The 25,041-nt window shown below is 41.1% G+C and overlaps 3 protein-coding genes across 9 annotated transcripts in view; 2 read left to right on the forward strand and 1 right to left on the reverse strand.

Annotated features, from left to right (window-relative positions):
- The first annotated feature begins 835 nt into the window (after positions 1-835).
- Positions 836-1,811, forward strand: LOC129192444 (putative transmembrane protein INAFM2). Its single transcript, XM_054796495.1, has one exon. It carries the CDS (start codon positions 1,186-1,188, stop codon positions 1,795-1,797), a length of 612 nt encoding a protein of 203 aa, XP_054652470.1. The 5' UTR covers positions 836-1,185; the 3' UTR covers positions 1,798-1,811.
- A 275-nt stretch (positions 1,812-2,086) lies between these two features.
- The window catches only part of cln8 (CLN8 transmembrane ER and ERGIC protein), a 44,276-nt gene continuing 21,321 nt past the window's right edge, over positions 2,087-25,041 (forward strand). The window contains exons 1-4 of one of the 4 annotated variants that reach the window (XM_054796489.1): positions 2,087-2,219; positions 20,426-20,542; positions 21,531-21,608; positions 22,398-22,558. In XM_054796489.1, the coding sequence (XP_054652464.1) occupies positions 20,482-20,542; positions 21,531-21,608; positions 22,398-22,558 (300 nt within the window). In that variant the 5' untranslated portion in view covers positions 2,087-2,219; positions 20,426-20,481. Of the gene's footprint in view, positions 2,220-19,824; positions 20,067-20,425; positions 20,543-21,530; positions 21,609-22,397; positions 22,559-25,041 lie in introns of those variants that run through there. The other 3 variants (XM_054796491.1, XM_054796490.1, XM_054796492.1) reach the window with 3 other exon arrangements.
- LOC129192442 (coiled-coil domain-containing protein 9B) overlaps positions 9,321-25,041 on the reverse strand; it is a 31,822-nt gene continuing 16,101 nt past the window's right edge. For 2 of the 4 annotated variants that reach the window (XM_054796488.1, XM_054796487.1), the window contains 8 exons: positions 20,081-20,259; positions 18,547-18,596; positions 18,415-18,465; positions 16,659-16,755; positions 15,454-15,487; positions 14,865-15,372; positions 12,348-12,430; positions 9,321-10,535 (listed from right to left, as the gene is read on the reverse strand). In XM_054796488.1, the coding sequence (XP_054652463.1) occupies positions 10,509-10,535; positions 12,348-12,430; positions 14,865-15,372; positions 15,454-15,487; positions 16,659-16,755; positions 18,415-18,465; positions 18,547-18,596; positions 20,081-20,259 (1,029 nt within the window). In that variant the 3' untranslated portion in view covers positions 9,321-10,508. The remainder of the gene's footprint in view (positions 10,536-12,347; positions 12,431-14,864; positions 15,373-15,453; positions 15,488-16,658; positions 16,756-18,414; positions 18,466-18,546; positions 18,597-20,080; positions 20,260-25,041) is intronic. The other 2 variants (XM_054796484.1, XM_054796485.1) reach the window with 1 other exon arrangement.

A 25,041-nucleotide genomic window follows, 5' to 3' on the forward strand; every position in this document is an offset into this window, starting at 1 on the left:
CTAGACTGACATCACCAACTCCACTATCTCCATCTAAATTTCCCAAACAGGATCAGAATTGGGCACAAGGTAACCAATAATTAATGGCAGCGAGAGTAGCAATTCCCACCTGTTGATTTCTTTTCTTTCTAAAGCTGAATATATCACGTGCTTATGTTGAACAACTTCCACAAACGGGCCACATGGTGCCTGAGTGGTTCGCATGTTGGCCACACATGGACATCGGGAAGATCTGGGTTCGAATGTCCGTTGTGAAGTTTGCATGTTCTCCCCGTGCGTGCGTGGGTTTTCTCCGGGTACTCCGGTTTCCTCCCACATTCTAAAAACATGCATGTTAGGTTAATTGGTGACTCTAAATTGTCCATAGGTGTGCCCTGTATGTGCCCTGCGATTGGCTGGCTATGACATAAAACAGCATAAAACCGGCAGTTACCTGACCCACTTTGGCAACCTAGATAGCACATGCTACTGTACTGCACTACCATGTTGTATCTTTTATTACTGGTAGAAATAGTGGGACATTATTAAAGCTGCTGTCCATTTAACTGAAAGGTCAAGCAAGTATGATAATGTCCATATTGGATCCAAAGTTCCTTCTCTTTTCTATGCTCTGTCTCTTCAGGAATGATGTAATGTCTGGATTCTCTTCTGACTTTATCCTTTTACACGCTGATCTAATTAATGCATCACTTAAGATAATAAACGTCGGCCCCAAATATTGTTCTCAGCACTTTTAAGTGTAGTAAGTAATTTCCTCCCTGGCTGTTGTTCATGCAGCTGCTTCTTTAAGAGCCCCCCGCCCGCCCCCTGTCTGTATTTTTAGCTGAGCCAGCCACTTCATTTGCTGGGTAGGACAGTGAGCCGTAAGATCTCCTCATCCTTTTAATAAATGACATCCAGTCTTGCGGACTGGTCCTGGGCCTATACAAGCAGCACCTCTGTGGACATGTCGTGGGCAGGTTAGTAGATTGTCGGATGTTGCGTCCAGGCTGTGGATGCTCGCTGGTCCATGATGAGACGCACTGCTGCATGCACTGGGCGCATTTCATTTTGACATCAAGTCAGTCCTGCTGAACAGGGTGTCTTTGGTGGACGCAGCCTTCCTGTCTTCTCTTGGATTGTGGATTAGAAGAAACCTTCAAGACGGAGGGGGTGGTGGAGCATCGAGGAAAAAACAGGGGCAATATGAGAGAGCGGGACTTCATGCCCAACATGGAGCGGGGCAAACCTGCTACTTATACAGGGGACAAAAAAGCTAAGATGGCTGCGAAGACTAACAAGAAGTGGGTGAGACTAGCCACTGTCTTTGCTTATGTATTGTCCGTGTCCTTAGCGGCCATTATCCTGGCAATTTACTACAGCCTCATCTGGAAGCCCACCAGCGCATCCTCTGCATCGGCTAGCAAGCCGGGGACGCCGGAGGGGGTCACGGCTCCCCCGTTGAACATAACCGCTAACGTGTCGTCCAGTAACAATGTGACCGAATGGAACTCCACGCAGCTGTCCGTCAACCACACCGTGTGGCAGAGCTCGACCCCGCACAGCCGGGCTTTCCAGTGGGATCACACCGAGGAGAGCGACGCTGTCACGGATGGACTTTACGCATCGCCCCGAGGAGCCACGCAGAGATCGCGTACTGTGGAAAGAGAGACGCGAGGGGAGCACCACACGGAGGAAGAAGACGAGCAGGCTCAGCAGCAGGAAGCGTCCAGGCCAGGAGAAGGACAGGAACGTGATCCAGTGGATTCTGATGCGCCCACTGTGCCACCGAGACCCACCGGGACGAGAGCTGCTTGACCGGCCTCTCTAGACTTAAAGTAATCCAACAAGTAGGCCTTGTGTTTTGCAGACAGCCGCTGGTCGGACAGAACACATCAATCATTTGTCACTTATGACCTACACTTTGGATCTGCTACTATAACTCATAAGTATGGTGGTAAAGACCACCAAACTATGCTGTTTTTTTAGTTTTCTTTTCTGTTTTAGGCCGTTTGTATGCCTTAAACCCCTGTTGGACTGTTTCAAGGACCCTCTCTATGGATGGACACCAAAGGTAAAGATAGGACAGGAGTCACTTTGGGTTTGGACACGCTTTGCTTCACTTCCATTCATGAGCTCGCCACTGACTTGTTGCATTTTGACATATAGGCTATATTTACTTTTCATGGATCAAGCCTGGATTTCAAGTAGAAGAACTTGCTTTATTGAGTTATGCTCAGGTATGTGCATATAACTATGTAAAAGTATTGTGCTACTGGTTGTGTACATAATGTAGAAGCGGGCATACATCTTTTTTGGCCGTGATGAACTTAAAGTGTAATTAGAGGATTTTTATTAATGATACCTTATGTATAACTGGTATAACTATATCCCAAATACACAAATAAACAACCAAAAATGATTACATTCTATGGTTTGATAGTAATAATTTCATTTATTGAAAAAGATAGGACACTAAGTTCAAATAGATGCATTTTGACTCAGTAAGCTCCGATTAGTACGGGCCGATTAATGCCTTTCAGTGCCGATCACTAAAGATGACCTGTGGCTATTCCTACTGCAGTCCGCAGCGATCCCTGTGTGCATGTAGAGCAGGGGTCACCAACGTTTTTCCTTGTGAGAGCTACTTTTACAAAATGAAAATGGCCAAGAGCTACTCATATTTGTCGCATTTACTTTCAGAGCTTATTTTAAACCCAAACAAAGCGAATATGCTTGTTTTACCAGAACATTAACAAAATGCTGGTGTCCACAACTCACATTTTGTATTTCAGAATGCATTTCTTTCTACTGTTCTTTCATTATTAACTGAAGACCTGAATGAAAAGCAGGCTTGCGGGCACCTCATGCGGTCGTGGGGGGCTACCACATTGGTGACCCCTGATGTAGAGTCTTGCCCTAACTAACATCTTGGCCAGCATCCTCCTCCCACTTTCCTTTACAGTGCGCAGGCGTGCCAAAACAAAAACATGTCTGCCGTGTGGCTCTTAACTGTCAACACATGCCACGAAAACCATCTTGCGGGGGTAGCACGATAAAAATGTATAAAATTGATAACATTTTATTTTATACGCCATTTGAAGAACAAACTCGTGTGCGTTTTCGAGGCTCACGGTGTGATCATCAGTCAAATGGCAGCTAACGCCGCCATGTGGGCAACACTCGCCCTGACGGTCAGAAGGCTAAGCAAATAACCCGAAAAATAATTGATTTCATCGGACGAGATGACCAGCCTTTCTCAGCGGTGGAAGACACCGGTTCCGCCAAATGCTCTTTCACTTACCTGGAAGTCCTCCCAGAGCTCCACCAATGTACTCTCACATCTAAAGTCTCCTTAAAGAAGGCCTCTCATCCTCTGTAGGTTTCACGAGTGATATTTGTTCTCTTGGAAAAGTAAGTAAAATATGTTTTTAAGGTGATTTTATGGTTCCTTTTTTCATATCATATAGCCAGTAGCATGGGTGCAGCCAGGAATTCTGGGCCCCATGAAACAATATCATGTTGCCCCTCCCCCAATAATTAATTCCTAATTTTATTAGTAATTACCTATTTGTTGGGCCCCTTGACAGTCAAGGGACCTTGGAATTGTTCAGATTTTCCCCTTGGTACAGCACCCCTGGCCAATAGTGCTCATCATAAATGAATTTAAAAATGTACAATTAATCCATGTGATCGGTGTCGGACGATTTCAGTCCTGGATGATCGGAATCAGTGGCATGAAACCCTGATGGGAGCATGCCTAATTTTGACATAAAATAGGAAGTAGTTGGTCAGATACAGATTGTCTTTACATTTTGTTTAAGATCTGGTGGCGGTAACATCCATTTGCACCATTTGACTGACCATGGAACCAATAGAGCCACCTCGTTCAGCCAACCTTGCGTACCGCCGTGGCCTCGTGCCAACGTTTTTCAGAATGAAAGCTGAGGGTGCTAACAACTCGCCGCCCAATGCATCTTTTAAGGTTCAAGGAGTGAGGTTTTATAACGTACACTGGCACAGCCACGCTGGCTGGCGTCCGGTACCTCCTTTTGGGGACATTTGGCTCTCAGGAAACTGAGAAAACCAAGCTACATTGAATGCATCAGTTGACGCGAGCTAACAAAAAAAAGATAACATCATTCTCCTGTGTTTACTTCTTTCAATGAGAAGTCACATTTTATTTGAGAGGAAACTGAACATGGGCCGCTGCAGCAAAGTGGAGACTGTGGAATGTAATACAGCAGCAGCTTAAGCACATTCATTCAGTGGTCATTTTTGACGTTTAAAATTCACAATGACGCAACAACCAACGAGCGACAAACGTCACCCATTTGGTATCAACTCGGCATGCTTGGAATACCAGCTGGCCAGGTTCTAATTAGTGCCTCGTAGAACCTACTCTCGTATTTCTTGTTTTTGCAGAGGGAAAAGCGTAAATGTTGAGTAAAACTATGGCAAGCCAAGTAGATTCGGTGCAGTAGAAAAAGCAGGAAGTTGCATTTTGGGAGATCTGAGTGAGAGTGTAGTTATATTTGCTGATTACAGCATTGCTAAAACAACAAATGTAAAGGTGCATTGTGTGTTTAAGATAGAGAGGGGTTCAAATCCAATGGATTGTAAGAGGATTCTCATGAGAATCAACTGTCAAAGGCTTCTCGCTCTTTAAAAGATGTGTTGCTGCATCTCTCCCTGGAACCACTTCACACAGTCGCATGTGTCCAACTATGAAGTGGAAATAAGAGCAGCCACCCCGTGCTATTTGTCAGTAGCATGTGAGGGAGGTGTATCGATCTGAGCGCTCGCTGTACAAAGCAGAGAGGAACGCATTACACAATGTGCACTTGGTGCTATTTTTGATCTCACTGAAAAGAACCATTAAAATGAGACATTTGCTTTCCGCGCCGGTGCGGACAGGCATCATAGGCACTATCAAGCTAAAAATATCACCTTCAATTCCACAGAGTAGCCGGCGCCTCGGTGTTACACTGTGTCGTTGAAGCCGAGGTATGTGTTTGCTGTGCCAAACAGGAAGTTCATTCAACACAACAGGGAAAAATGCATCACTGCGTGCGCCCTCCACGATGACAGGCCTGTATTAACATGCACCCCAGACAGATAGATGTGCACTCACAGCTTTGTGTCATACATGAGAGAATGGCTGACCTATTGATCGAAGAGTCCATTACATTAGGGTTCAGGATATGAAAAACATTTCAAAATTAGTGAGCTGAACTGCTTCTGCTTCATATGTGCTGATGTACAGTCGTAAAATGACTCATTACACTACTGTTTAGAAGGGTCTAGTCCGATTTTACTTGAGTGTATAGTGATGGCAACAGTTGTAGCACTGTGTGACATGGTATCAGTGGAACTTGCCAATGAACAAAGAAAACAATGCAGTAAACCAAGGACACCAATGGAGGACATCCAGGATTTGGCGTTCTTTCTTCTTGGCATGTGGCCTTCTATCACAAGAAGCTTTCTTTGACAAACGGTGCGTTTGTATTGTTCCCATTGTGGCACGGAAGTGATAATTCGGTGTCAACTCTATATCTAGCAACAGCAACAGGAGAGTGCGAAAAATGCAATTCAATTTAAACCTTAGAGTCATTTCAAAAATAAAAGTAGAGCACAGCAATGTTGACTGTGCTGTAGCTTAAAAACAAAACAACGTGAAGAAAATGACAGATTCTGTATATTGTATTTAGGTCCACAAGTACGTAGACAATGATAAAGATTTGGCGTTTATACACTGTCACTACAGATTTGAAGTAAAACAATGAAAATGTCATTTATATGCAGACTTTGAGCAACCGCAGCCAGGAACACAATGGATTGTGGTATTTCAGAGCCATTGTGGTGGTGGACAACATATTGAACTGAATTGTTTGGCAGAAACGGGGCTGGCAAAGCAAGTTCTAGAGGGTTGTAATGCAGTTGTGGTATCTAAAATTTGTAACACAGATTCTGAGAAGAAATGGATGAGCAGAAAGGCTTTTCAGAAATAATAATGAGGCGAAGTAGTTGGGTATAAAAAGCTGAATTAAGTCAAAGCTTAAATGGTACAACAAAGAGATATTTTCTGACAAATGAAACCCTTTCCTGTCAAAGAATTTGGCAACAAATTATAATGTAGGAGATGAAGACTTTTGCAGCAATCTACTCCCAATTCTTGTTTTTACCTATAATATAACACAAGGCCACTTGCCAAAGTGGGTATCAAATGACAGCGCCGTCATCCCTCGCCACATCGCTTTGATATCGTCTCTCCCTCACTCTGTTGCGGTTTTGAAAAAATGTGTTAATTAATAAGTGATTGCTCTTTTGTGGCTGACTGTGGCCTATTATTAGTGAAAACATGTTGAAAGACAAGTTGTATGTAGTATTCTGGTCACTAGGCATCAGTAATGTTACATTGATGAGCCATACAAGATTTACGAGAGAGAGACTCATAGATTACTTTACCTTCACACTACATGCAGTCAGCCATGGCATGTCCTGCATGATACTGTAGAGTAAAAAAGAGTTTTCCTCCCATTTTGTGTGGAAGTGGTACGTTTTGGCTTCTTACTTTGTCCTTCTTCCCCACTCTGTTTAGAATAAGTACGTTGGAGAGGCTAACTAGCCAGCTCGGTAGCTTGCTATGCTAGCGGTGGCTGTCTCCTATGTCCCTGCAGTGTGGTGTACACAAAGAATAAAAGGCGACGAAAGGCGTGTTATTTTATTTGTACAGGGCTCTAATAATATTACTTAGAAATTCCTAAACAGGTTTTCTATGCTCTAACTACGAAAATAATCAATTTTTTAATACTGAATCCTGCACATAATATTGAATCCTATATGTTCCACAGCGGATAAAGATCGTGGATGTAAATACTGTGGAACACATACACAACAATGGACAGGCGAAAGCGGGGCAGTGATAGGACGGGAGAGAAAGTGTGGTAAATTTTTTTTTAAGTCTTTCATAAATGTTAAAAACATTTTGGAATTTTACAATGAAAAGCACACTTATTATGTTCTCTTGCATCAAATAGTGAATTGCATACTACAGCATATGCCGACTGTTGCAACTCACTGCCAGTAAATATTACACTGCTAGTATACTGTAGTATATACAACAATAAGAAGCAAGACATTTGCAAACCTTTCAGAGTTGAAGTTATGTAAAACTCTTGTTGGGTCAGTTGAGGTTCTAGAGATGTGGTGACAACAGCTGCCATGGGGCCCAGGATTCCTGGCAAACCCCTGACGCACACGCTCCGTGAGGACCGCCAGTGTGCCTGTGTGAGGTTGTGTTGGGGTGAGCACAGAACTTGGATCCACTTAAGTGACATCCATCTCCTGTAATCAAACACATCAAGAGCCTCCAGCTTTTACCTCGCTGTGTGTAAAACGCAGCTTTGGGATTTGTGGCATCATGTGACAGTGGAGCTTTAAATCAAAACAGTTTTAGGTATGTGATTTTTTTTTTTTTTAGCATACACACTTATTCAGTGGCTGTGTGTTAACTATTTGCCTCAGCAGGTTTCTCTGTGCTGTGTGCTGAGTGCAAATAACATAATCCTACACTGCACTTCAGTCCTCAAACAGCCTACAGGACTTATTTCCATTATATTAACACCCCCACTGCAGTGAATTGCGTCATACCCTGGAAGCGCTTGGCTACCTTTGCACCAAAGTGCACCCGGAGTAGCGTGCAATGCAAATGTGTGTTTTAAGAGAACAGTTCATCTTGAAACAAAGTGGAGAAAACGTCTGCATGCTTTGAAGCAAGTGACAGGCCAAAATGTAGTGTCCCCAGAGACAGAAGGCTGCTATGGTGACCGCCTGGAGAGGAGATAATTAAAATAGTAGCACCTATGGGCGGTCCCACATGGAGGACTAAGCGGGAGCACTTTCCAATTCAGCAGCTCTGCAGAGAGCTCATGCGAAATTAATCAAACCCAACATGAAAAGTGGACTCAGCGGGCCGAGGTGGAAAGGCGCAAAGCGACCGTGCTGCAATGTGCTCCGCATTTATGCTACACCTGCGTCTGCATTTTTGTCTTTGTCACATTCATCACGCGAGAGGTTGTGTTTCTGTTGCACACAAAAACGGAACCATTTTCCATAGCACTTTGCGGATGGGCGTCATTGAGGATCCTTTTTGCTGTTCTAGTCCACTTGCATTGGGTCCAGGTGGTGCAGTGAGTGACCCACCAGATGGAGCTGCAGTAGAACAGTATAGTCTTGCATTTTTCAACCAAGCAAGTCATGTTAAGGATTGTTGAGCCTTGGTGAAGATCTGTGCTCTATTGACTACTCACCTGTTACAACAAAAGGGTGCTGTGTAGGAATTACTGATGTTTTACTAGAATTTCTTCATCCAAAATGACGCACATAGTTGAATTACAAGAGCACACATGAAGACCTCAGGTGGAGAAGGACAACCGTCTCTTTAATGCGTAATTGGAAATGTTCAGATTATTTCTTTTCTAATAGAAAATGGCGTATGACGCGCTTCTAAAACTAAATATTGTAAACAGCTAACATCCCAAAGGCAATAAAAACGGTATGAGAACAACACTTGGTCTTATTCTATGAAACTCGACCTAAGCTTTTTTCCTTCGTGGCTTTGCAGGCCTCAAATGTGTTCTTCCGCAGAAACACGATGATTTTTTAATGTAACCATGATAGTTGAAGCTGCAAGAAGACGGCATGTCAATGTATTACTTGTGGTTACATAACTCTTTGCTGTATTACAGCATTCATCCAAAATCCTACTTGAGACAAGTGGGGTTTTTGTCAGGCCGTAGAAAATCATTTAAAACGGTCATGTTCCGCATGACAGGATATGCCTTTTGCTTACTTTATTCCCATTTTTCCGGTATTTCCAGTTACATGCTTTTATTTTGTTGCCTTTGTTTCCTATTGTTACCTGTGTGTTCAATGCACCCAGTTGCGTTTTCATTAGCTCATCAAAGCCTTCATCGAGCTCCCGTGATGCAGCTTGGGTAGGAAGGGGAGAGTAGAACTGAGGGAAGGACCAGATCTGCTTTATTCCATGGGGCTAATACTTTTGTACACATTTTTGAGTTGCACAGTTAACAACATGTTACCTCATTTCCTTTTTTAATTTAGCTAGCAGTAGCACAGGTGAGTAAGTGAACGAGTTCATGGAGATGAGTACCCATGAGTCCCGACTCAGTAAAAAAATTGTGACGTTTGAACAACTTGTTCATGCCTCACACACCTCTGATAGGTAGTGGCTATTTGGGCACATTTTACATATAAGGCGCAATGCGCATGCTCACTGGTGCTGCTCATCCATCAAATGTGTTTCTTACATAAGTGTGTAAAATGTACTGTCAAGAAGCACTGTTACATCAGAGAAATAATCTAACAGACACACATTTCCTAATGTTTTATGTTTATTTGACAAAGCCAAAATACAAGGCACCACATTCTCAAGGAGGATGCTTTTGAAATATTTCTTTTTTTTTCCCATTAACATACAAAAACAGCGTGAAAGGACAGCTGCAACCGAAAGGCTGTGTTTTAACTACTAACAAACCCTCACGGACATGGCTGATTTATTTGCAACATCTCGAGGGAGTCTCTCCCAGAGGTGTCTCAACGCGTCAGTGGAGAAATCAAGTGGACAACTGTCCTAACCACTTAAATGCCATGGAAACAAACCATGAGTGCTAACATTTTTGTTTTGAAGGCATGGTTCAAATCTTTCTTCTCCTGCTGTCTGACGTACAAATGTGCAAAGTTCTATTCCTTAAGTGCATCAGAATGCCAAATAGCGCAAGTGGCCGGAAAAAGTGACCCTATAACTGTTTCCTTTTGAAACATAGGAACATTTCAATGTCATGGGCTGACAATCAACCTTACATTTTTATGTCAACTCCACATTAATGTCTTGAGTATGCCCTGCAGCATGTGCAAATGTATACGAGCAATGTGACGTGCATCAAATGACGTGCCAAAATCAAAAGCTTACTTATGTATGTCAGTATTTTAGTTTAACATTTGAGCGCATTGTTACAAAACTACTAAATATGCCATTAATGATGAATGTGTATATACATGTATGAGTTACGTAAGGCAATTGACTGATGCTGCAAGCAGCTGCTAATAGCTTCCTACACCGTTAGAGTGCAAAACTGCAGACTCTACTGTAGTTTTCTATTTTTTTCATTCACCAAAACTGTGTTTTTTGCCATTATTGAAAACACCTCCAAGGCAGAATCAGGCACTAAACAAATAGACCGTGTCAGAGGTTTCATTTGAAGGCCCAGCTACAGTATGTTACACTACCAGCCTTCACACCACACATGTAAACATTCAGTGATATTGCACACATGATGCACACTAACACACAAAAAATGATGTGTCAGCACACATGCTTTGATACTCATAAAGTGCTCGGATGGAGCAATGCTCAGAAACACCATCCTTACGTCAAATGTTGGATGAAACAAGCATGACACTCTGCAAGGTTTGGCGTCTTTGTTTCAGTGTTTGCTTCCTGACCATCAAACAATCTTCCCGTTCTCTCTTGCCTGCAAAAAAATGAAAAAATGATGACTCTCCTATTCATTACATGCTGTAGGTCCTAGGTTTCCAAAGTGGGGTACGCGTACCATTAGGGGTATATAGATTGCCACAGGGGGTACGTGAATAAAAATTAAAAACAGCTTGACTACATTAGTGCCGAACACTGACATTTACCTTAATGCGCTCGAACGCCTCATGTAAACAGCCACAGCCAGTAGTACAGTGCAGAAGAAAGGTGACAGCATGAAGGTGTTCATTGTTGTGTGTGCGTTGGATAAACAACTATGTACGTTTGATGATGACCTTGTGCATTAAAAGTGTTTCATCTTGAAGATCATTTATATGGTGTACTAAATGAGAGCTGGTCTTCTTAAGTGGTCATGTGACTAATTAGTGTGTTTTCTGAGCTAGATGAGCCTGTTATTTGTTTGTTGACTGGATGCACTGACAATGTTCGAAAGCCCCCAATTTTGAACATATAAGTATATTGATGCTTTCATGAATATTGGGCATTGCGGCCACCTTGACCACGCCGTGTGTGATGCAGATTGAGACTTATGTGTATGACAGACGTATATTTTCTATTCTTCCTTTCGTATCGTCCTTGTTCACAAATGTTAATGCTGTGCGTAAATGCACAAAGGTGAGCTTTAATAATGTTAGCTCTGGGGCCCTGTGCATTTTAGCTTGGTGCATAATCTGACGCTACAGTACAGTATATGTGCTCATATGTCCATTTGGCTCAGTAATAAGCCTCATGTTGAATTAATTTCCTTATTGATTTCTGTACGTTATGTGCCTTTGTTTGCAGAATTATTTAGAATTATTACGTTTACGTGTAACATTAGTTGCATTGTACTGATTATTTCCATGTTGCTGCAAACCAAAGACCAGTAAAAGAGCATAAACATCAGTTCACCACACCGTACCACAGATTGTCATAAATAAATCCATCAAACAGAAGACAAACATGCCAGGAGATATGTTACACCTCTAAAACCCTCTCTGTATTAAATTAGTAGCCTATGTGTGCCGTTGAAAAATAAGACACGTAATATTCTAATATAATATCCCAGCTGACTTCGGGCGACAGGCGGGGTACACCCTTGACTGGTCGCCAGCCAATCGCATGGCACATATAGACCAACAACCATTCACACTCACATTCATACCTATGGACAATTTAGAGTCACCAATTAACCTAACATGCATGTTTTTGGAATGTGGGAGGAAACCGGAGTACCCGAAAACCCACGCACACACGGGGAGAACATGCAAACTCCACACAGAAGTGTCCAACGGAGATTCGAACCCAGGTCAACCTGATCTCCTGTGACAGTGTGGCTAACATGCTAACCACTAGACCACCGTGCGCCCCAGAATATAAAATATATAATATATTTAATCACATATCAAATACGTCAAATTGTATTGTTATTGTTTTTTTAAGTGTGCAGGTGTAGGGGGTACAGCGGTACGTGACTGTGATAAGTTTTGGAACCACTGCTGTAGGTGATCTATACAGGTCACTTTGCCATGTGCACATTTGAAGTAGTCTATTCCAGTGGTGGATGAGATGAAGGGTCTTTCTCATGAGACTATTTCTGCTTCACTCCAATAGGCCCCCGAGGGTGGTGAATACACTTAAAGTGAAATTGGATATCACACAGCTGCCGTTCATACACACACACACACACACACCATTCACGTCTCTCTCTTCTTCATCTATTTAACATCATCATCCATTTGCACTTTCCATCAGTCCATTTACACATCTATCGATTCCTCCTGGCGCTCTGCTTCTCCCTCACACTGACCTTGTCGCTGCTGCTCGAGTGTGCCGGGTGTGCTTCTCCCGATTCCAGGCTCAAGACACACACATGCGAGTCGATAAGTTCCTCTGTCAAAGGAAAACGTTAGTGTGGGTTCAACATCACAACATCACATTATCAAAAAAAAAAACATACATTTGGTTTTCTACTGTCTCTTACTGTGACTATTTAATGGGGTATCAGTGTAAATGTAATCTGTCATTTTTTTCATAAGAATATAATTTTTATATTTATATAATTTTTAAGTCAAACGTAATTCGTTTGAATGGACACTTCATTAGGTACAATGCAGACAATGCAATGATTATTAAGTGGTGGGTCGGGATCCAAAAAATATTTAATATACTATACAGAAAAAATAAAAATACTTTAGGCATCTTCCTGTTTGGTACAGGTACTTATTTTATTTATTTCATGCATGCAATGTTTCTCCTCATTTCTTTAATAAAGTACTCTGAAATACACTTTAGTGTTTCCCCATACATTCACTTATTTGTGGCGGCCCGCCACTGATAAATTTGAGCTGCCAGGAATGGATGCGCGTCAATTTGTGGCCAATTTTGCAAATTCGACGACAGCACCACAAAATAGATTGCAGTCCTGTTACAAACACTGCACTTTGCACAAACATAAAGTAGGCTATTTTAAAAACTGCTTGGGTAAAAGAAAGTCACTATTTATTGACCTTGGGAAAAATTGGGTTCCAAGTTAAAACCAATTGAAAATCCACAATCTAATGGGATCCATAATCCAAAATCTGCCTTTCAAAAGATAAGCATGTTCAGTTTTGATTGAGTTTCATCACACTAAGGGTTTTTCAAACTTTGTGTAGCAAAATAAGTCAAGAAACACACATCTCGATCTGGTGCAATGCATTTCTACACCACAAGTATCAAATTGTGTTAATTGAATACCTCTCTGTCAGAGCCAATCAAAAGTGAGCATTATTATCTGTGTTAAGGCAGACATTTTCTTACAACTCTTATTGGGTCTCATTATATTGTCCGAGTGTACCTAGTGAAGTGTCTAATCCAGTGGTCGGCAACCCGCGGCTCTGGAGCCGCATGCGGCTTACACGCCAAGCTCTGAGTTAAAAAAAAACAACAAAAAAACAAAGGAAATGTGCGTTTTCGAAAAGAGTTTGAAATATCCGGTAGTCCGTGAATGCATCTACGCTGCGTTCTGACTCCTGATTGGATGAGCATGGGAAGGGGCAAGGGGTCAGTTTGTTCAGTCAGTGAGACACGAAAAAGACGTCTTGAGCTACCCCCACGGTATGCTGTCCGTAACCACAAATACGTCCCTAAAAAGACATATATCGGAAGAAAATAGAGAGTTTAATTCCGAATGGATATATTCCTTTGCCTTCACTGCCAATGACGCTGGCTTACCCACCCGTGTGCTTGATATATGGCAAGAAATTCGCAAACAACAGAAAATGTAACACTGAAACATATTTTCAAAACAAGCACCCCGCATTTTCTGAAGAGTACCCAATGCGAGCTACCGGTAGATCACCAAGGTAGTTTGGGTCGATTGTGTAAACGTCACTTTGTAGATGTCATATGACATCAGTCAGCTGACATTCAGCTCCCGTCCTGACTCACTCTTGCTTCCCCGCGGCGTTTAAAGCTACACACGGGGATGCAACTTTCATCCTTATTATTCTGATGAGGGATAAACAAAGAAATGTTCCTCCCTGCAAAGACAGCCAAGAACAGGACCAATAGAACGGCAACAAACACCACCAGTAGGCAAATTGCCGACATTCATTCAGTGCAAGCATATTGCATTGCCTGTGTTGAGTCAAGTGATGTAAACGATATTGAGCGGACACAATGATATGCAGATATGTGAACTCTGATAGGCTTTTTTATGCTAAAGTTGGCTAAGTTTCCACTCAATTTTACACAAACACGGGAACGACTCAAAAAGCCTGCATAGTTCAGAGTAGGCCTACACATGCACTCTGCACGAATTCTGTTGTTGTAAGAGGTAAAATTTGAAAAAGATTCAATGTTTATCAGCTGTGTCATGTTCTGCGGCTCCAGACCATTTTTCTTTACTGGAAGAGGAGGCAAAATGGCTCTTTTTATTGCTAAAAGTTGCTGACTCCTGGTCTAGTCAAAGTCAATCCACAAGATTGGGTATAATTAAACCCATCCATTTTCTGTTCCGCTTGTCCTCACTAGGGTCGTGGGTATGCTGGAGCCTATCCCAGATGTCTTTGGGTGAGAGGTAGGACTGGTTGCCAGAAGCGTATTCATTCATTCATTTTCTATGCCGCTTAACCCTAGAAAGGATTCACTGACCGGGAATCGAACCCATCACACAGCAGTGAGAGTGCCGAATACTAGCCACTAGTTCACCAGGTAGATCAGAAGGGTATTATTGCTAATATAAATGTAAACAAATATATCTACAGTATATGTATTATAATTTAGATATCAGAAGATGATTGTCATTAGATTGTGCAGGCGTACCTAATGCTGTGTCTAGTACCTGTGTTTGTGTTGCACTTGGCGAGCTCCGCAGGCTGGACAGAAGTCTCCAGTAGAGCAGCACAGGGCTTGTTGGCAGGGGGGCAGCAGGGAGCCGCGGGGTTATTGATGTCTTTTTTAGTACATTCACTTTCAGAAACCTGCTGCTGGCCATGACTACCTTCATCCTCTTTGGCACATTCGAGACGCTGCCGGGGCACTTCACGTTTGATTTTTTTCTGCCAGGAAGCTTTTAAGGAGCTTGGACTTGATTGGGAGTTGGCGGAATTCTGAGAGCCTGTGATTTGCTTTGTGTGAGCCCCCTGGATGAGCTCCTCAGAGAAGCGGACTTTCTTTTCTGAAGCCAGAGGGGATGAGGCTTCTGCTTTTTCCTGAAATGGGGTGTCTGCTCTCAAGGTAGCCGAAGAACCTGTGGATCCCTGTGAATGCTGGTCCTTCTGCTCTTCTGCCTCCGCATCTGTGAGGGCATCTAATTCCTCCAGGAATTCCTCCAGTTGTATGTCCGAAGTCTACAGGATGGGACCAACAGTCAAATTTATTAGCACTTTGTACTTCAGTTCATATTAATGAAAGAATGCTTGTCCCCTCACCTGCAGATGATCTCCTTCTTCGTTATCTTGCCACCTGGGAATGAGACATTTGTAAATCATCAGCAAGACTGAATATTTGCTGTACAACCCGTGTATCTAGATGTTTATCGACTTGTCTATCACAAACAGATTTACACCACTAATATGTAACATATTCCACCCAGCCATACGTTTTACTGCATTGCCTTTGGACTGATGACAACAATACCAGTGTGAATGCTCAGCTAATCTTTTTATTTATTTATTACTTTTGGTGCGAACCACAATAGCAAACCACAAGTGTGAACGGAGCCTTAAAGGTTGGCTCCGTTAGCAAACAACAGAGGAGAAGTTTCAAGTTAAACTGTCCAAAAAATTGAATCTTTTATGGACCAATTTTTATTTGACTAATATAGACGATACGATTTTTTTTTTTCAATGGGCCATGGAAAACAGATGTCATCGTATTTTCAGGGTTGTCTTATATTTGGGCCAATATGTGAATTTTGTAATAGTTTTATATTAATAGTTTATTTATGCATGTATATATATTTTTTATTATATTAAAAAAATTATATTAATTACTTTTATTATTACTTATATTAATTACTTTTTAAAGAGTTCATTTTTTGTAGTTTTAAAATATTATTTATTTATTTAGTTTTATTTGGACAAAATTAAACTGGCAATTTAACCATTTGGCCAGAAGTGTTGACAGGGAACGCACAAATGGCAAACGGCACAGTGTTGTTTCTTAGCTGATGTTGTCTTGGAGGCCTGTGGGTTCTATTGAGGTTCTATTGTAGTTCCAGTCCAGCCTGACAACAAGAGCCCTAAAAGACTCACCTGAGTAATGTAATGTCTTAAGTAACACTAAAGAATATTATGAAAAGTCTAATGCACTTCAGGTTTTTCAAGATTATGTGAGGGATGCTTGTGTAACAACATGACCTGATCGCCTTCACGCCAACCAGCACACAAGAATGTTTTACCACAGAGCTACAGGGAAAAAAAGGATGTAGCAAGATATGAATGAAACCTTCTGGGTTATTTAGTCAGCTGCCAAAAACTTCTAATTCGAGTAACATGACATCCATGGGAATTTGTGTTTTAGCACACAAGGCGGAAAAACAACAAGTCCTCCCATGTGGTGGGAGACACTGCATATCCCAATGGTTGAATCAACTTGCTTGCTTGCACGATACAAAACAACATGTTTTACTGACCTTCTGGCCCTCCCAGTCAGACGATCTTTGCCTTTTGCGTTACTGCTCATCACTTGTACATTTTTAGTCGCCTTGTCTTTGCCTCGCTTCTCGTGACCTAGGACAAAAAGACACGGACTGTCAGAAAAGTTGTACAGCAGGAATTGATTACCATCCCTCAAAGAAGTGGTCCCCAACCCCCGGGCCGCGGCCCGGTACCGGGCAGTGACAGTTACGTCTCGTTCTAGTTCCTTCTGAGTGTGGGGAATCCAGGTAATAACGCGCTGCAATAATACAAAGTCCAGACATATGATCACGTTGGAATGAATATTGTGTTTATTGTATACAAATGACACAAATGAATTCTATGTCCAAGATGGCAGATGGCCGGTTGAATAAATGGAGGGTGTAAAAGTGGTGCAAAGGTGTGCATGAGTGTGCGTGTGAGTGGTAAAAAAAGCAGCATAAATGGCTCCTACAACTCGGTTAGAGTATGTTTCAGTTATAGTCGGACCTTCTGAAACACATTAATGATGCTAACCAAGGTTCCACCGTATATATGCTAAGCTATCTGAAGAAAACACCAACATATTAGCTTTGTGTTATACGTCACAAAGGAAGCTAGTGTAAAATATAATAATGAAGCTCATTAATTATGAATTAATTGTACTTTTAGAATATACCGACGGCCAATAAAAAAACGACCTGAACATGGCCCCGAGCCACACTTTGAACACCCCTCTTAGAGGTTCCACTGGAAAATGATGCACTTTTTTGGAGGTCACAATAAGACACCATTTAACAACAAAAAAGCCTTAAGAGAACTGGTGTCAGTTTGTTTTCAATTATTTACTGGTTGTAATTTATTGTATTAAACTTTCTTGAATCTTGAATTTTTGTATTTATTATTTATTATGTGTGGTGCTGACATCTTGGCCAGGTCGCCCTTGTAAATGAGATCCTGACCTCAATGGGATTTATGGTTAGTCTGGTTAGCATGTTGGCCACACAATCAGGAGATCAGGAAGACCTGGGTTCGAATCTCCGTTGGGCATCTCTGTGTGGAGTTTGCATGTTCTCGACCGTGTGTCGGTTTTCTCCGGGTGCTCCAGTTTCCTCCCACATTCCAGGTTAATTTGTGACTCTAAATTATCCATAGGTATGAATGTGAGCGTGAATGGTTGTTTGTCTATATGTGCCCTGCGATTGGCTGGCGACCAGTCCAGGGTGTACCCCGGATAGGCTCCAGCATACCCCTGCGACCCTAATTAGGATATGTGGCATAGAAAGTGGATGGAAGGGTTGGAGTTTACACATGGAAGTGTAAGTCACAAGTTTTACAATTTACATTCTTATTTGTAAGACTAAAAGACTAAAAAGAGCAGTAACAATTGTTGTAGAACTGTATTGCTCCTACTTCCTTAGACCAAACTGAGTATTTATTTAATACTGGGACCGTCTATTAAAAACTCTAGAAACCTCCTGAGCCTGATTCACTATTCAGTATGTCCAATATTTTATGGAGCTCACATCAATGAACAGCTTTAACTTGGCACCATCATTTTCCCCCAGTGCGTCTTTTTTCTTTTAAGAGGATATCCCTACAGTTTAGCCGGTTTGATTAACTACAGTATAAACGTGTACAATTATTATGGTACATCAGACAAATAAAAACAGCTAAATCAAACAAAATAGTCTGTAAATTGTCTTTATATGTAGTATGTTGATAGCTAAAAAACGAATTGTTTTTCAAATCTTCATTATCTTTCACAATCACCTCTTGTGTCTGCACCAGATCTGTGCTGTCCTCTTCTGGCATTCCGTCCTCCTGGAAGCATTGAACAAGTATGAAAATAAAACTATTCAAACAACAAAATATTCAGACCTCATTTGGTTGCAACATTCTCACCTCTGCTTGGAGGACCCCAATCTCTGCCTGGGAGGGATTTGTCTGAAAACCTACAAGAAGAATTTAAGTTAATTTACGTTACGTAACCAACACAAGGGGTGTCTTCTACAATTATAACATTTTTTTGGCAGTGGAGACAAATTATCTATCGCCATTCACGACAGTGTTATCATATAGCAAAATGTGAAAAATGACAATATAGTACTGATGCTTTGCGATTCACTCACTAAAAACGCCTCAACTATCGAATCCGAAACAAACACCCTAAGTTCTTCTTGGTGGTCCTTGGATAAGCCTCACCAAATAAGGCAAGGTATTCCATCCCTCATCCCTGGCTTAAAATAGCCACTCCTCCCTTGTCTCTTTACATTTTGATGCTTCCTTAAACAGCACATTAATTTACCCTGCTAGGAGTAAGTGTCTACACAGTCGTCTGCACTCTTTGTACTACTAATTACACAACATAGAGTCACACCACCTGGACTTCCACTTGCTGCCCATTGGCTCACAGATATAAAACAAAATTGGGGAGAAACAGGTCCAAGTTTAGCAGTGGCTACTAACTTCTGTATGGTAATAGGCATCCGAAAACTGCCTTAATTATTTCATAAATTTGAATTCATTTTGGTTACTGTTTGCAGTTAATGTTATTGTCATAACAAGGGATACAGTAGGAGTTAATTTCTGTTCCTCAAGGTACGTTCTACACCAATCCATCCATTTTGTATCTCTTATCCTATTCAGGGTGCAGCTGGAGCCCATTCCAGATGAATTGGGAGGATTGACACCCAGGACAGACTGCCAGTCAATCACAAGGAAGCAATATACTAGGGATGTCAGATATTGGCTTTTTTGCCGATATCCAATATGCCCATATTGTCCAACTCCCAATTTCCGAATCCGATATCAACTGTTACCGATGTGTGACATAGATAAACACTTTTTTTTTAACCGGCGCCGCCACGTGGCTGCTCTTTTTGTTCTCCTACTATTATCATCTTTTAAGCAATGTAGTCTTTTAAATAATGTTCCAATTCCCTAACCGCCGAGCCTCCTTTATTTACAAAAGCTGCTGGGGTCTCTAACTACCGCATGGTCAAAAGACAATGGCATCAACAGATGCCAACTTTCTGATGTAGCTAACATCTGTAGTGATGTAGTTAACTCCTCAAGGTGACAGTAACAGCAGTTGAAGTATCAGGAGTGGTCAGCATCCAGCAGTTTTGAAGCACTAGTACTATTTTACTTGTCCAATATGACAAGTAGTAGTGTCATTTGGACCTGTTACAGCAAGACAACAGGTAACATTCCAAACCACTGCACCCAGCAAAAAGTGACAATGTCACATGATTATATTGTGACAGATTATTTTGGGGGATTAAGAAGAGGAAACACGGATAATTCAGTCATGACCTGGCAAGGCATCATTGGTTGGAAAGACAATGAAGAACTTGTCAGGTCCACCAACTACTGTGATTAACAAAAAAGTGGAAACATTCTGACAACAGCTTCCACTAGAGGTAAGGCATCTTACATGTTATCTGTTTTGTCCATGTCCCATGCCCGCCTCCACTGGCCTTTAGCGTTCTTGTGACGTGCCACTCTCTCCTTGTCGATCTGCTCACGCTCCTTCTTCCATCGCAAGTACTCCTCCTGCTCCTCTTGTGATGTGGGAATGTTAAGGTCTGTGATGGCCTCATGGCTTTCCAGCTCCTTGTAACAGACAAAAAAAAAGTCAACTCTCCCGGTAGATGTATAGTTCGAAGTCTGACCAATGTTTTCTGAAAAAAAAATCACACTAAAATCAAAAACATATTTCGTAAGACTTTAGCATATCTCGCTGGACTTCATCTCAGTGGGCATCTTTTTGTTTTTTCAGAATGGTACCAGTGATGGTAAAGAGAACAAATGAGATGATAACCATAGAACTGAAGAATGGACACTTCATTTAATCTCCGTGTGAAGATACCCACCTCCCAAACACACATCAAAGTTGGTAAGTAGGCATAACAATTAAGAATGCTACTTCAAATAAATTGGCAGTACAATAAGGATATTATTTCTTTTATTTTTATTATTTCCTTGGGGAAAATACATTTCAAATGGGAGGTTGACCATTAGGCGGCTCCACTGTACTTCAATGTATGTTGAAATGAAGAAAAGCAAGGCTTCTGTATGTAGTTTTCTTTATTGGTTAGCTGAATGCCTAGCAGCATACAGTCAAGTGTTGTGAGGACAGCACACTGACTACTAATTAACACCTGTACCACTTAGTTTGATTTCAATATCTACAATTCCCGTGGAAATTTTGAATGAGCCTGCTATATAATAATAATAATAATTTGAGAATAATCAGAGCAGTCGAGCTGAAAAAAATCTCTCAATAAACATGGGCGGCCATAAAGAGAAACAACATCTCGTCTGTAAGGTAATCGTTAAACAGCAACACCACACTACAGGCCCAAATATCGAGTGATAAATTGCGTGAGCAAACTAAAATTTGCACATATTATTAGCGTTGCGAGTGATCAACTAAGACTGCTTGCTGAATTTTTAACAAGTTTGAAAGTGGTACGGGGCGTCCTATTGAAATAAGGCTTTAGCGTCTGTTACCGGCTGTTACCATGGAGCGTTTGGGAGAGCAGAGTGGCCGTAAAAAAAGAAAGGAGGTTTGAAGCCATAGAGTTGGATGTCTTGGTGTAGGATGCAAAAAAACACATTGGTTGAACTCAAGCAGAGATGTCACATCATCATAATAAGGCTACATGAGTGTATTTTGTCCTTTTAGACACGTTTTACACTGCAACATGTCGTGTAAATATACTAAAATATGTATAAACAATGACATTCTTTTTAACTAAAAATATATTATTAAACAATTAATTTCCCATGTATTGGTATTACTGTAAAACAGGCATCAAATGAATGAATATTATTGAATATTTTTTGTTGCTGACAAACTTCTGCTCCACACTTCAACCCAGTAGTAACTCGCAAAGAAGAGGAAAGGAGACGAACACCAAAGAAGAAGAAGGCAGGCCGATGTATGCGAAAAGAGGGAGGTATTGGTATTAATAGTATTTATCAGTAATACAGTGAAAATACTGTAAGAAGAAATATAAATATTTACTTTTCCATTTGATTTTGGTGTGTGCCCCGAAATGTCCTGCTTGCGCTCATAAAACTAAGTTAGGGGCCACAGTGCTCCTAGTAAAAAAATTAGTCCTGTATTCTGCATATTCATAAAGGCAAACATGCAAAATGGATTGCCAGCGCTATTTTGCTCATTTGACAGCTGTCATCGTTGGTGCACGCGTCCATGGAAGCCAGTTTATTCCCATTGGGATTTCACTGATTACAGAAACGCTTTGTGTGTGTCTGCCATCATTACCGTAAAGCCACACAATGCACTGGACTGAGGTAATAGAGCAGGAAAAGCACAGTGTACAGTAAATGCAATTATATCCCCTCCCCCCATTCCCATCTGAACCTGTTTATTGATTACTGAGGGCAACAGAAAGGATTGTGTGTGATACTAAAGAGGGATGTGATGTAGGCTTTTTAACACATCAAAGAGGACAGAGGCTCTGCACTCTTGTTTTAAAAACCCTGTAGTGAAGCAAGTCTATGGAGGAAGTGTTCTGTAAAAAGCCATATCTAAGAGAAAAGTCGTTTTTTCAAAGAAAATAGTCAGAAGAGACTATTGCTGCTGCTTGGACAACTTTAGAATGATTCTGGCAAAGAGGGAGAAATCAATGTGCCTCAGCAGATTATTTCTGACTACTATTAAAAACAATGTGAGAATGGAGAAACAGAGACAGGACTATAAAGACTCATGTTTTCCCCCTCAGGTGTGTACCAATCACAGCCAAGTAAACATGTTGGCTTCCTGGCACAGGAACACGGCATCTGTGATCATCCCGCTGTTTTCCATCTCACCTCCACCTTCTCTTCAGGCCCCCAAAGGACAGTGGGCATCACAAGGGAAGGTGCTTCTCACATGTTCCAACAGGTCTGCTGACACTCGCCTGAGCCTCCCTGCTAAATATTACTTTTCAATGTCCTGCCTTCATCAAGCCTAACAGGCAAACCAGACAATGAGAGGTCTGTCTCATGCTCCGAGTGGAGGTCATCAAACTCACACTTCAGTGCTGTCAAAAATGGTTCATTACAAAGATGAAAGCACTTCACTTTGATTCATAGAGTCAGAAAGAAATTGTTAAAACAATATAAACGTGGGTGTGGTTTTAGTTTGCAATGAAGTAGAACTATGAAGGCAGATTAGGGTCACACTGAAAAGAAAAAACAACAAAAATAGTATAAATGTGCGAGAATAAAGTGGTAATATGAGAAACAAAGTTTGAATATTATGAGAAGAAAGTGATGTCTATTAGAGAAAACGTGGACTATCACGAAAGTGAATATGATACATGTGTTAACAATGCAATAACGTTGGAATGTTTTCCCATAATCTTATGACTATATTCCCCAAAATTAGGACTATCACAGAATTAGGATTTTATCTCCATAATATTTAAACATTTCTCTCAAAATCACAACTTTATTTTAGTCATCAAATTAACTGATTATATATTATTATATGTAGTGTTTTTTTCCACTGTCTAATGCTCCTTATGTACATTATAGGGTTGGGCGATATGGACCTTAGCATATACCACGATATTTCTGGGATGTATCACGATATGACGATATAATTAAATTCAGCAGAGTCTTGTATATAAAGCTACAAACCTTAACCCATATAATTTAAATATATTTGTCTCAAATTGTAAAGGACATTTATTGATTGACGGTAATAGACTGTGCAATATAGCAAGTGCATTTTGTGTCTACCAAAGTAAGCGTTTTGTATTTTTGTCTGGGTAAGTGTAGACGTGCTGTCTCACGCTTCATGACACACTCTTTGTACTCAACTCTGTGTTTGCGCTTGAGATGGTAGAACAAATTTGTCGTGTTCCCACCTTTTGCCGTCACCGTTGCTTTGCAAAATTTACATATTATGGTCTCTTGCTCCATATCTGCTCGATTGAAACCAAACCACTTCCATATTACAGAAGTACCTCCCCGTTTAGCAACAATTTCGTCTATAGTCTCCGCTTCTCCTCCGCTTTCAGCCATGCCCATTTTCTCTCTTTTGTTGTCTCTGCTCTGCCTTTCTCCGCCACCGCTGGACCATGCTTAGGGCCCTATGAAATCTGTTTTATTTTTTCCCAAATTCCGTTTTCTTTTTTTTCTCCAAATTTAATTTTAGAATTTCGTTTTTGACAATTTAAACTTCTTTTTACCAGCATAGTGTGCGTGCTGCATGGGTTAGTGAATAAAAGTTTGAAACAGGGTCCATCCACTAGCTCTGTGTTACGTGAAAAAGCGTCACCATTACGTCACGCCCTGGTCGGCCCAATAACACCGAAAATGGCAAGCTGTGAAAAAAAACTTCACAGAAAAAGGCTCACTATTAAATTATAATAAATAGATTACACAATAAGGCAAAATTTATGTTATTAAAGAATTAATGTTAGTAATTCATGTTTATGTGTATGCACACAAAAGACAAAAGAAACAGTGAGGCACTTGTTAGTCACACTGAAGCATATTTAAAAAAATTTCAAAACCTTTGAAATAAAACTCATTTAATTATTCATACAAAGTGCAAATCAAACATTTATAAAAAAAAAAAATAAGTATATGAATTAGAGCATTTTTTATGTTAATGTTACAATTGAGATTTCAGTAAACAGTGCCCTGCTGCCATGAAATATGCCAAAATGTGATATTTTATTGCGGGTTTTCTTCATAAACTGAAACAAAACAAGTTTTAATTTTAATATGCAAATTGGTTAAAAAATAACAACTTCAATTTTTTTCTTGCTTTGTCACGCTTTTGGTTCCCTTTTCAGGAGAATGACCCAAACATGAATGGCATTGCGATCACTGGCTTAGGCCTTTACAGCTACTGTCAAGCGTTGTCTGACCTTTAACCTGTTATGCAGCCTTTGCAAGTGCACCGCCTGCATCTTCAAATATTCTCTTGGCCTGACTACAGACTAGCAGACAATCTGTAGCGAGGCAGTGTTCAGTGCCCCTTTGAAGCCTGTCCTCCCTTCCTTCCAGCCAGCCTGTTTATTGCACACCTAATCGGTGAGACAGCTCTGAGCTAGTCCAGCGACGTTTGACACGCCAGCCATGCACGACGCAGACGCGCACTAGAAAAGGGGCTGTGCATGGCAACGTGTCGACTATTACAAATAAAGGCAGTGAATGTTTTTGCTCTCATACTACCCAAACACTTTTTATGATTTCCACTTGCACTGGTTGACCTCCAGTTTGCTCCTCAGTGTGTTTCTGCTCCTGCCTAAAATCACCCTGCAAGAGAGACTGAAGGAGGGTGATTCTAACAAAAATAAAAGTGATTCTCAACTTGGTAACTAACAGCGACATGAAGATAGTTCAATAGAGTCACATCATTGGTACCAT

This window comes from Dunckerocampus dactyliophorus, chromosome 13 (assembly GCF_027744805.1).
Source record: "Dunckerocampus dactyliophorus isolate RoL2022-P2 chromosome 13, RoL_Ddac_1.1, whole genome shotgun sequence".
In the NCBI taxonomy this organism is placed as follows: domain Eukaryota; kingdom Metazoa; phylum Chordata; class Actinopteri; order Syngnathiformes; family Syngnathidae; genus Dunckerocampus; species Dunckerocampus dactyliophorus.

Bases quoted from the DNA above. Each gene is read 5' to 3' on its own strand.
- LOC129192444 (XM_054796495.1), top strand. From the start codon at position 1,186: ATGAGAGAGCGGGACTTCATGCCCAACATGGAGCGGGGCAAACCTGCT.